The sequence below is a fragment of the Cygnus atratus genome, chromosome 3, assembly GCF_013377495.2.
Source record: "Cygnus atratus isolate AKBS03 ecotype Queensland, Australia chromosome 3, CAtr_DNAZoo_HiC_assembly, whole genome shotgun sequence".
Classification (NCBI taxonomy): Eukaryota; Metazoa; Chordata; class Aves; order Anseriformes; family Anatidae; genus Cygnus; species Cygnus atratus.
In genome coordinates, this window is record NC_066364.1 from 91,459,588 (window position 1) to 91,472,677 (window position 13,090).

At 39.2% G+C, this 13,090-nt stretch overlaps 1 protein-coding gene across 1 annotated transcript in view; it reads left to right on the forward strand.

Annotated features, from left to right (window-relative positions):
• Positions 1–13,090, forward strand: part of PLB1 (phospholipase B1) — an 84,703-nt gene that overhangs the window by 23,481 nt on the left and 48,132 nt on the right. The window contains exons 15-22 of the mRNA XM_050709565.1: positions 3,688–3,756; positions 4,597–4,677; positions 6,204–6,270; positions 6,909–6,967; positions 7,996–8,069; positions 9,404–9,447; positions 10,284–10,392; positions 11,299–11,350. Of these exons, the coding sequence (XP_050565522.1) occupies positions 3,688–3,756; positions 4,597–4,677; positions 6,204–6,270; positions 6,909–6,967; positions 7,996–8,069; positions 9,404–9,447; positions 10,284–10,392; positions 11,299–11,350 (555 nt within the window). The remainder of the gene's footprint in view (positions 1–3,687; positions 3,757–4,596; positions 4,678–6,203; positions 6,271–6,908; positions 6,968–7,995; positions 8,070–9,403; positions 9,448–10,283; positions 10,393–11,298; positions 11,351–13,090) is intronic.

The window sequence follows — 13,090 nt, forward strand, 5'->3', positions numbered from 1 at the left end:
TTTTCCTAAATATCCTATAAATCTTTTCTTTCTATGGCCACTTGCTGTCCAACTTTTCTGATTTCAATTTGTGCAAAATGTCAGTGCTAGGCATCTTGAATATTCTTTGCAAGGAGTTACAATAATATCATCCACATTCTGAATCAGCTATATTGCTTTGTCAAAACCTAGGCACTGAAGAAGGGGAGAGGGCCCCTCCTTCAGAGGGGTCCCTTCTTCAGAGAGAGAGGATTTCTCTCCTGAAGTTTGATAATTATTGCAAATGTACTCAGTTAATCCAGCACTGGTTTCTCTTTGTGCCCTCTCAAATTCTTACACTTAGCTGGCAGCAAATTCCTTCTGTCCCTTCAGATATGGTTTTTCTTGGCAGCTTCTGCCATCAGAAGAGCCTTCTTTCCCTGTGCTCTATTTTCTTCTGTGCACATTTCCTCATTTTCAACTACCGGATTTAGTTTATTTCAGTGTTTTTTCTTCAGTGTGAAGTTGCCCCTATAGAGAGAGGACAGTCTGGATGATCTGGAGGAAGAACAAGATGTGCCAAAGCCACATGTTGCTGTTGGTTTGAAGGAACAGTGGTGTTCTCTTAACAGCTCCTTTTTCCTTCTGCTTTCCATCTGCCTCTCTTTAGTGGAATTTTCTTAGCACAGCTGGCAATTATCAGAAAGGTACTTTCCTGGGTAGGTTTCCTTAGCTGGCTTGATGGTATTCTGCCATTTTAGAAAAGCAAATGGTATGAAAGACGCTTTCAGTGTAAAAAGCACACTGGCAAGTGTCCTTATCCAATAAGGCTCACTCTAACTGTTCTTTTCAGTAGAGCTAATAGTTTATGCTGACCGTGTAACGTTTAAAAACAAAACCAAAAAAACCCTGTTGGGAACTGTTAGGAAATCAACATCGTGATTTATTGAGCAGCAAACAGCAGAATGAGGAAGTGCCTAAAAACTGCTTTCAGAGTGTTTCTCTTCTCCTGCTTCTGCCGGGCTGTCCTTATATTGACATATGTCCTTATGTTGTTTTGAGGCTTCATACCTGCCTCTTCATTGGAATGATTAACTGCTACTTGGACAAAGGGTAAAACCTTGAAAATCTAGTGGCAATTGGCAGTAGCGCTGGACTTCAGTCTGGCTGAGAAGAAGCTGAGCTGGTATGTGCTAAAGACTTGTTTTGGGCATAGCTGGATATTTTCCTGAAACTTTCCTACTTATCTAGGAGCAATGCAATTCAAATGCTAAGCACGTCAGAGAACAGTCAGCTAAATGACATTGGGTAGTTAGGAAAGGCTGAGAGAGGCTGTTTGTTTACTTGACAGCTTTGATGTTTACCACAAAGAGTCTGATTAATTTTGGCAAAAGCCTACAGCTTTATCTGGGGAAATATATAAGAGGGCAAAGCTCCTCTCATGTGCATAAAGAACTTGGACAAGAAGCTCTTGCACTTGTGTCTGGCATTCTTTTGTGTAACAGACGAGGCCACCAGAAAATATCCTGTAACCTAGAGAGAAACAAACTGAAACCAGGCAAGAACCTGAAAGGGAACAGTACCTGCATGAGGCTGTACCTGTCTCTCTTCTGCACTCAGTGGTTTACACTCACTTAGAAACTGCTGCAGTTCCAGAGCAGACCAGCCCCTAACCTGCTTTTATGACAGACATGCTAGGATTCAGGGTAGGTTTTGGCTGACCACAATACATACTCAGTGCCTGACTTCCTATGATCAGGACCTCAGGACCTTGCAGCTCTCCTGCATAGGAACTGTTGGTTTTCCCTGGGAGAACAGTGTCTCTGAGCAATCTGGAACAAATTGCTTCCTGGAGAAATTCAGTTCTATCACCCAAGAACATACAAGTGTCTAATGCTTATTTGTAATTCATTCCTAGCCATGAAATACCACTTTTGTCCCATGTTCTGTAGGGTGATTCTGTGCTGGCAGAATATTTCCTTTTAAGAATGCTGTTAAACAGCTATTTTATTTTTTGTCCTATGAGGATGGGAAAGTATCAGTCTCCAGTGTATCTTCTCTCTGGGCTTCATTATTTTGCATATTTCAGGGATATTCCTTTTATTCATCTTTCAAAAGCAAATACAAACTCTATTCTTTCAAGTGCTTATTTGAACGAATCTGACTTTGTAATCCTCCTCCCTATTTTTCTGTTGTTTTTTTTTTTTTTTCAATGTTATCTTCATCGATGGAACAACCAAAATAGAATACTACATTCCTGCCCAGAATATATCAGTGACGTCAAGCCTGTTACTGCTGCATTTTTCAATGCCTTCAGTCTGGTTTCTTATGTAGTCTGCTGCTTCTGGCAGCTGCTGCTGGTAGTGCAAGCTGAGCAGAGATTCACTGAGGAATTTAAAACAGAAACCAACTCCTTTGGGTGTGACTGCAATTTAATTAGCTCCCAGCAAGGTGCATGAACAGGTGAAGTGATTCTTCATGGTATTTACCACATTGTGCTGTTAGTACTGAGTTATGAATTATGGAATAATTTTTTTATCTCTCCATCTTGTTGGAAGGTAAACAAAGGCCAGCAAATGTAAATATTATCAAGCCTCTGTGCAGAGTTGGAGTGCACCTTTTGCTATTGTGTAGTATGTGTGTAAATACAGATAAAAGAAACAGTTCTGGAAAGTGCGATAAATTAGCAAGGCTTTAGCTGAGTGAGTTACAGCCATTACAGGAGTGATCTTTGATTCATTCCATGTTTCTGACTGCTGCCAAATGAGTTTGCAGCTTAAGGAGTACATGAAGGTAGTGTTCACAAGACAGAAGGAAAGGGTTAATGAAACACGAATGTATCACCAACTAGATTATTTTTAGTTTTCCATTTACATTAGGGATTTTGTACTTTCTCCTGAGCTAAAGCAGTGTGGACTTCAACAAGCCCTCAGCGTATAATCTGAGTCAGAGCTGAATTTTTTCAAAAGTTTCAATAATATCATTTTTACTTCAAAGTTTCAGTCAGTTGCTTTTCTTCCCACACAAAAGTCCATGTATTCCCTCTATAGATTAATATATAGTAAACTGTAGAAAGCTGAGGAAAGGTTTCCCAAGCATGCCTTTCTCAAATGTTAGTGAGCATGGCTTTCACAGCCTGGGAGCAGACAAAAAAAAAAAAAAGGTAGTTGAGGCTTGTGTGGATGGACAGGATGCTGCAAAAAGTTGTTACTTAGTAGTGGATCTGTGATAACTCGCGCTTTGCTTTCGCATACCCTGCCCAGCTGGGAAGTAACAGTGACTTGTTAATCACAGCAAGGTAAGAACTGCATTTTGTAAAAGGAGAGAATGAATCATGAAGGTGGTTGGAGCTATACTTTTCCTGAAGCATGTCCACAGTTATTGCAGTTGAGCTGATAAAAAGCAACCTGAATGCAAGCAATCAAACGCTGTGGTATGAGATCAATGCCTGCTGGCCAGCATTCCCAAGAGCAGAGTTAATGTGTGGATGGTTGCTTTAATGATGATGAAATGACAGTCTGATCATGAGAGAGGCCTTGTTTTCTGATCCTAGATTTTGCAGGTATGCGTACGGTATGTTGCGTGTAGATTAATCATAAGCAAAGCAAGTTTTTAATATGTATTAATGTGATGGAAAACGCGAGACGCTAGAGCGTTTGAGTTACTGCTGCTCTCCCATCCCGCCCCTGCACAGCACGAGTACAAGTCCTGTGTTCTGTCCCTTTCCAGATGGAGCCAGTTGGGCAGAAGAAGCCTTATGATTTCACAGAAATGCTTCAGATCCAGTGTCCATCTCAGGTAAAATGATTTCCTTATTACTATGAGATTTTTATTTACTCTTTGCAGAATTTCCAAGCTTTCAAATATTGTTGTCATCTTCTGAATTACTTAGAAACACTCACTTCCCAAAGATACTGCACTGCTAAAAATTTAACATTCCTAAAACTCATTGACACAGAATCTTTGTTCTATTATGATGAAACTCTGAAAGCAAGAGCTCTTGACAAAGTTTAGTTAAATCACATTACTGTGTCAGATAATTCAGATTAGCTGACTTTTGAATAAAAATAATAATAAATTGTGAATAACGAGTAAAGCATTATCAATATTAAAAACTGTGTCAACAATAAAATTTAATCCATACATTTTTCATCCTTTGATTTTTCTGTGACTCGACTCTGGACTCTGTCTTCTGTCAGATTTAACTATGTTAGTACATGAAACTGTCAATAACCCAGTAGTGTCTTCAAGGTCTGAACATCTCTGAGGTTCAAAGAACAGGTTCTTGAATGTTTTTTCATTTAAGCACTGACTTCAATAATTTAATAGTGATAAAACATTACTGGCATCAAAAAGCTTCACCGTACAGCAATTAAAGCATCAAAGACATTGAATTATCTGTTTTGTCTGATGTTAAGTTTGATGCAAGAGGCAGTGCTGTGCCTAGGGCATTTCAGGGCTTAATTTTCAGGTCTAACCTGGCTTACTTCCACCAGTACAATTTCATTCAAAAATAAATATTGTATAGATTTTCTTCTCATGGAAAACATATCCAGAAGAAGGTAACATCAGCTGACTGTTTTCACTACTGTTGGTTTTAAAATAACAATAATAAAAATAATGCTCTTACTTCTGCAGGAAAATCCATATTTCTTCACGTATAAAAATAGTAATTACTCATCTACCCCAGAGACATCAAACATCAAAGAAAGATCTCAGGTACAGTAAAACTGTTTACAGCAAATGGACTAAATGTGTTCCAGGGAGTGGGGCAAGTGGGTGGAATTGTGTTGGAGCCTAATTAAACAACGTTACCTGGGAAAACTGAATAAAAAGCTCTGTTTCCATGTTCGACTAAATAGTCAGTCAGACACTTAATAGCACATTTTATCCTTGATGGATTTTGTAGAGTATAACTCAGGGTAGAGGTCTTCAGCCAACCTATATTAAGTCTTGTATTCACTGTTAAGAATGTTTTTTAAATGTTTGGATAACACTATTAAGTTCCTTGGGATAAGAAGACAGTGGAAATGGGGCCCTTTAATTTTACTGAGGAAGAAACTAGATCAGATTGGTGTGACGCTACTGTGTGGGTTCAATTTTGTCTAGTTTACCCTGTAGCAAAACTAAAGAAACAAGTGTTTTTTGTTTTGTTTTATTTTGTTTTCTGAGATAGTTGCAGATTAGCTGTGCAGAAATAAACAGACATGATATTTTAGTCATAGTCCTCTGATTCTGAGCAGAACTTGGTACTCCTAAACAGCTACAAAGGGAAGGCATAGTGTTCATCTTCATGCTTCAAAACACAGTGTCTGGACTACATCTGCACTTAAAGTGGACTATATGTCATTGGAATAGTAATGCATATCCCTCCTCTTGTTTTAATGCAATTCCATCTGTTTGCTAGTTACTAATGGCATATAGACCTCTGCAAGGGGCAAACAATACCTACCAATCTGATTTTAGAAATAGTTACGGTGTAGAAGAAGAGAAGAAAAGGTGTGTGTGTGGGGGGGAGATAAAGGTGAACAGTAGGGCAAGACAAACAAATGCCATTTCCATAGCCAAGTTAGCGTCCTTGAGGAGTGCTCTAGAGAGATATGGAGCAAATGCGTGTCCTTGGGTCATGTGCCACTGTTTACTCTGGTGTACCAACAGTCATCCTTCACTAACAGTAAACTGTGGGGGTGTTTCTGTCAGCAGAAGAGATGGGAGAGCTGAAGTAACACTACCCTTCTGGATGGGTACTGCAGGCCTGATACTGCCCAGCCATAGCACTCACTGTAGGCCTACAGCGCCGTCCAACGGCATGGCCATCATGTTGTAGGGCCACACTTCAAGAAGGCAGGCTTGTGGCCTGCTGGGGAAGGTATGGTTTAATGTTGGGGTATTCCAGTGATGTTCAAGCAGACTTTCACAAAAGAATGCGAGCTCACCTAGATCAGAGTATGGATACACAAACAGTTGCTTAGCTAAACGTAGCATGGTGCAGAGTATGAAATAAGTGGCCCTAATAGTACGCAACAGCAGTGCTGCGTTGACATGCCCATGCAATTAGTGAGCAGTCCGAGCTTGTCTGCCTTCAGAGGGTGGTTTTTGGCATGGCCTGAGGAAAGGCTGAGCTGGGTGGATGTGCGCAAACTATGTGGAGGAAGTTCCTTAACATAATGCTCTGAGACATAAATGGTTCGTCATGACTGGAGCACTGTGAGTCTGACGTAAAGTCTTGCACTGTCTCTTCCTAGGAGAGGAGTTATGGAACAAATGTTCCTTGTTTCAGCCAGGGCCCCTCTGATACGGTTCCAGTTTCAGGTATGGTTTTATGCAATTTTATTGTAGAGCCACTTCACTTGATGGTAGAAGGGGAGTGGGAACTGTTTTTAGTTAGAAAAGGTACATTTTTCTTTGAAGCAGTGCATTCTATAGACTGTGATTTAAAAATCCTCTGGAACAACATAAATAGTTGTATAGCAAGATGCAAGTTTTCCCTTAGGGACAGTGAAAGTTTATGCAACTGCATCTTCCATGTGCAAGCAAAGAAGTGACAATGGAAAAGCCAGGAAGTTGTCAGTGCAGAGAGCTGCATAGAATCCTGTTCCAGGTGTGTTTTGTCTTCTCTCAGAAGCTATGATGATAAAATCACAGCCCTGTGCTGGTACTGGAGCTGTGCCTGCCTTCCAGTGGTTCCCACCAGTGAGAGGGAACTTGAGTCAGCACAGATGTAAGACTGATACCATACTGCCTCCCTTGTCAGTGTAGCTAATGTAAAACTAAGGTACCAAGAATTGTTTGGATGACTGTTGGTGTCATTCTGAGCCGATGTCATCATGTGTATTAAAATACTGTCTTTGTAATGCTTTATGCTCATCCTAAAGAAAACTTCTGATAACCATCACAATTTGAAGTTTTCTTTGTTTCCTCCTTCCCTAATGCTGCTTTTATTTTATCAGTTCATAACTTGAGACCAGCAGATATTCAGGTGATTGCTGCCCTGGGAGATTCACTCACAGTAAGTAAAGATCATTGGATAATCAGCATTAAAACAAGCAATGAAGGAGCACTTCTGAATTTTAATCCAAGAGAGAATGCATATAATTATGCCCTATTGGGCCAAACAGTTTTCGCATACTCTTTTCCATACTTCACCTTGACTGACTGGCAATCAGACCATGGGTCAAATGTGTGCATGGTTCCCATTTAAATTCCACAAGAGTGCTGAACAAGAAAGAACTGTAAGATTAGATTGTACAGCAGCAAAAACACCTTCCTGGAGTGGACTTGTAGCATGCTTTTCCGTATTGACTCTACACAGCTCTCAAGGCGTTGGCCTTCAAAACCATTAGTAAGCAGCGTAAATAGAAAGAAAAAAATCTTCAGCTAATGTGTATATGTATGATAATACCAAAGTCTATAAAGCCAAATCCACCTACACTGACTAAATATTTGAGTAAAATTATGGTAGATCATGAGGTGTAATAAATAACTTACATAAAGAATCTTTTAGCATCATTCCTATAACTACATGAAAGGTTTACTCCTAGACTGACGGTGATTCTCCAATCAGTGATAACAGCTTCATGGCGCAGATCATAATTCATGCTTCTTATTTCTGTAGTAATTACTACATTAAACTCTTGTAATCCCTTTTCCTGGGGAAACTGGGAGAAGGAAGACAAAATCACTGTACCAAGTTTTAATGTGACAAACATTACAATAAATTATTCATTCAAGACTATTGCTATCTTATTTATTCCTTATGCAAATGAAAAAGTTATGAACATTTTGAACACAACCAACCAACTTTGCCTCACTTCTTCTAATCAAAAATTTGACAGAGGAGGGTAATTCACTGGAGCAGAGTTGAAATACCCTTAGCCCTTGATTCTCTTGAGAACAAAGATCTGTTATATTTTGGGAAGATGATGTAGCTTGACTCATTAACATCCCCTTTAATTACTTTTACTAGGGTCAGTCAAAGAACTAGTTACTGTAGCAGTTCTTATTCTCTGAAGGTGAACTCCACTTCTCTGCTTCCAGGCAGGTAATGGGGCAGCATCCAAACCCAATGACGTTCTGGATGTCCTGACTCAGTACCGAGGTATTTCTTGGAGGTGAGTCCCAAGAATTCCCACCAATGGGAGGGAACCCCTTTTCTTGGAGTTATGATATGTATACTTGATTTTAGGTAACAAACGGAGACTAGTGGAGAGCAAATTTGACTACAGTTTTACAAGGAGACAGATAGTTGTGTTTTTACTCATGTTAAATACAATATTCAAACTAGCAGCTACCTAGAGTACAATGTAGTGTGGCTGGCATAAGCCTGTATACATAGATGAAATGGGGTCCTCATGAAGATGGCCCCTTTCTCCTCTCATTGTTGCAACAATTGCAAAGGGGGCTTCTGGAGCTCATTGCACCACTTAGGCATTCTGTGTTTGTCTCTGCGATTTCTACTGTTTGTCTGCTCTTCCCCATTATAGCCTATGTGACCTGTTTGTCTCAGTTAAAATCAGTGGTCTACAAAAAGGCAGAATGTGATCTTTTTCCTGCTGCTATTTCATGCATAGTCTCTATTTCCTTAACCCTTTCCCAATATTGCTTACATCACTCAGAACAGCTTATCAATCAGAATCTTACTTATGCAGCACTTTAATAGGTCCAAAGGTAATCATGTTCACTTACTAATTTGCAAGTGTATGACTTAACACCAGGCCTGTCAGGCTGATTTTCTGCTCATTGTTTCTTACTCATTTGAGAAACTGAAGCTCTATAGAGGTTTGAAGAGGTACTAGAACACCTCAAAATATTCTGTTCCAAATTAAAGGGGTACTAGAGGTGAGCTGTAAGTACAACTTTTAAGATTTTGATCTTTAATAATATTCTACTGATGTTTTTAGAAAAAGAGTACAAGCTTCCTCTATAGTGTAAGGAAGGGTAAAGAGTGCACAAGATGGTGAATTTTACCAGTCTAGTAGTATTCTTCCAGCTAAGTGAGATTGGGGTGGGGAGTTGGGAGGTAGGAAAAGTATTGAGTGTACTTATCTCTTTGAAATATCTACTTTTACAACTTGTTTTTATGGATACAAAGGGTTTGTTAACTAGAAATGGAAGTAATAAATATTTTAATAGGGACAACAATAGCTAAATGGTAGCTTTTTAAATTATTATTTCTGTTAGCAGTGTTTTAACATATGCCACAAGATGCGAAGACTGAAAGGGCAGTTAGTGTACAAGGATGTTAATATAATTATGGTTATGGCAGTCTCTAATTTGCAACCCTTTTGGTACGCACACAAAGAGCTTGCTTTGACTTCATACAAACAACCACCAGAGAACGTGCTGTGTACATCTGTAGAAAACTCATAAGGGGGAGCTCTCTTACTTAGTCCACTACCTTAAGAAGGCCATCGTATTTTGGAACATTTTTTTCTTTTTTTTAAAGTGTTGGAGGAAATGAAAACATAAGCACGGTCACAACACTAGCAAGTAAGTGATTTTTTTTCTGTAAACCTGATAAATATCTAGAGTTGTTTATTAAAGCACCTGTTATAAATAAAATAAAAAAAAGAAAAAGCAGTGAAGACAGACTTTACAATTTGTAACATGGCAGAATGGATCATTTTGTATTCAATGCCCAGTGCTGAGCAGAAGTTGTGTAACAGCCAGACTGTAATTTGTTGTGCATGACTTAACCGTGTATTTTGTAATCCCCAGGGGTCTGGTTGTTTCTGTATTCTGTTGGTTATAATTCTGTCTAAAATGTGTTGGGGATAGATGAATCAAACAGTTTGTAAGGCTGCTTTGCAATCTAAGATCTACAGTGGGATCTAGGTCTTTGGGGTTAACACATCCGGGGAGATCACGCTAAAGGATTTGATTCCTACCCATCTCCAGTTAATGTAATGGCATGTATCTCCTGCTTGAGCATACTCAGCCTCAATTACCAGGCAAAAAGGCATAGCTAGCCCATGTGATTGTATTAGGTCATGATGCATGGAGGTGTTCAAGGCCAGGCTGGATGGGGCTTTGGTCAACCTGATCTGGTGGGAGGTGTCCCTGCCCATGGTACGGGGGTTGGAATTAGATGGTCTTTAAGGTCCCTTCCAACCCAAACCACTCCATGATTCTATGATATCTGAATGCTTGAAATTTAGAAATCTGAAGGCAAGGTAATATTTACGCATTTACTATGTTTAGAGGTTAATTTTTTGGTAGGTATCTCTTAAAGCATTTAAATGTTCTTTTACTAAGATCTAATCTTTATAACCCCACCTGTTACCTGCTAAGTAAGCAACATTTCAGGGTGCTCTCTTTTTCTGCAGATATTCTTCGTGAGTTCAACCCATCCCTGATTGGGTATTCCACTGGCACTGGAAGGGAGACTACAGAAAATGCTGCACTCAACCAAGCAGTGGCAGGGGATAAGGCAGAGTAAGAGGAAAACTTTTATTTCTAACAGAAAGTTAATTTACCTATAAAACTCAATTTTAACTTAAAAAAAAATAAATAAATAAGGTGCAAACTGTGGAGTTTGACAAGAGTGCAGATAAAGCTGATAGGCAAACCCAAATGTAATTCTTTAGCCCATCTATAGTAGGAAGGCTGAGAAATGCGATGGAGGCTTTAAAGTTTTTCTTATCTCCATCAAATAAATCATCAGCAAAGGCAAAGCTTCTCAAATATTTTCAACCAAGAAGCCCAAAGCACTTTACAGGCACCAATCAGAAAGCTTCATATCCCTGTTGTGAATATTCCCGTTTTATAAGAGGTATATTCAAACCCTCTTGTTGGTAGGACCACAATTTCATGTAAAGAAACCAAAAGAAAATTATGAATTGCTTATGACCAGTCTGTGGCAGATTTGGGAATTAACTAGAGACCACTATGCTCAGTCTTCAGTGAAATTAATATAATATTTTTTTTCTTCTTGGGAACACTTCTTATAAAACATGTATCAGTGGCTTGAGGCCATGTAATAACATTGACACATGCATGGATACTTCAGTGATGTGTGTATTAATAGCATCTGTCTGATGCTGGGAAGGAGCACAGTGCATTTGTTTTGTGGTAGTGCAGTTATTTTCTATATAGTTTATAAAAGCGTAACTATGCAGCATTTGCAAAGAGGTCAAGTGCCTCTTGTATGCTGTTTTCTCACTTTTTTTCCTCATCATTGTCTCAAAATATAGCCTTTTTGACTAATCATACCTCTCATCCTGCATATAATAAAAAATGGAGCTTCCCAGTTTTTTCCTTTTTTAGTTAGTGATGCCAATTCATTGACTTTCCTCCTTACCTTGATATCTATATAGAATTAATTTTCTTATTAATTTTTAGGGATGTTCCTGCACAGGTTAGAAGACTGGTGGATCGAATGAAGAATGATACTGTGAGTTTAACACGTCATTGATATCTTTAGAAGAATGAAATTATGTGGCATCATTTGTTTCTAACAGCACAACAGACCAACAGCAGATGCCAGACATAAAGCTATGTGTACAGCAGCGTACAGTGTAGCATTCCTTAGTGCCAAGTGTGAGTCAGTACAAAATCATCTATATAGTTTTGTCTTAACTGAATTTGTACCAGCATGTGCTAGGACTGCTGTGGTTTAACCCTGCAGGTGGCCTAACACCACACAGCTGTTTGCTCACTGCCCCCATCTGTGGTGGGATCGGGGAAAGAATTAAAAGTGCAATAACTTGTGGGTTGAGATAAAGATAGCTTAATAAGACGGGGCTAAGAAAAAGGGGGAGGGGGAGAGAAGAAAACACCACAACAAGAAAAATAAACAAAGCTAGTGCACAAAGTGATTCTTACCACCCACTGACTGATGACCAGCCAAGCAGTGAACAATTACAGTCCCCCCCCCCCCCCCCGCCAACTCCCCCAGGTTTTATTGCTGAGCACATGGTGTGGGACATCCTTTGGTCGGCTGGGTCCAGCTGTCCTGGCTGTGTCCCCTCCCAGCTCCTGGTGCACCCCCAGCCTGCCGGCTGTCAGGGCAGCACAAGGAGCAGAAAAATCTTCAACTCTGCGCAGGCACCACTCTGCAACAGCTAAAACATCAGTGTAGTATCAACTTTATTCTCATCCTAAATATAAAACACAGCACCACATCAGCTACGAGGAAGAAAGTTAACTTTATCCTAGCTAAAACCAGGATAGGTTTCTTGTTATCAAACCCAGATAACTGTAATCTTCCTATCATTTTTACCACAACTGGATGGTAATTTCAGTGCAGTTGCCTTCCCTCCCAACCTACAACACCCTGCAATATGACAGAACTTTTTCTCTGATAGGATTTTGCCATGATGCTATTAATTACCTTGTAAGCACACATTTCTGCAAGCCATGAAGATACACGCTGGATGTTGAGGGCAACCTCTACAAATGGCAAATCATATGGAGTGAACATGTGGAAAGACTTATTTTTCTTTAAAAACTATTTAGTCCCTTTTCTGAGTTGGTAACCAGCTGGCTTTTGCCTTACCACATTTGTTGTTAGGAATTATTTGAATAATGGTCTATAAAACACATATTAGGCTGAGGATTACTTGCATATTTTTCACGTAACTACTGCTTTGAATGTTTGTTATTTGTATTTTGACAAATTTGCTATGCAATCAGTGACCTAGGTTACGTGATATTATTTTGGTTTTCCAATTGTTCATTTGGAAAGCAGCCAAGAAGCCTTCAAGATAACTGTGTACGTGTCTAGTATAAATATTCTGGTGAATACATATTGGTAAAAATATTTACATATACCTTCCTTTTTGTGCACTTGTAAACAACAATTCACTCAGGCTGTATCTGGAATGAGATTAAAAGGGGTAGCAGCTAACAATGAAGCGTTTGGATAGTTTTCATTCAAACCAGTATTTGTCGAGGCCTCTAAGCAGTACTCTGTCATATTTATTGGCTTGGAAACATCACACAAAAGAAATGAATGCAAAAACCTTTAATTTAATGAATTAACTAGAAAGAATGATCACGTTAGTGGTAACACATCTTTGATTTAAGAGCTCTTTTTTTTTTCCTCTTTTTAAAACACCTGTATAGCTCAGGAGGAAATTATTCCCCTCATTCTTTTAATTTGGATAAATACATTTTGAGACCAAACTACTGA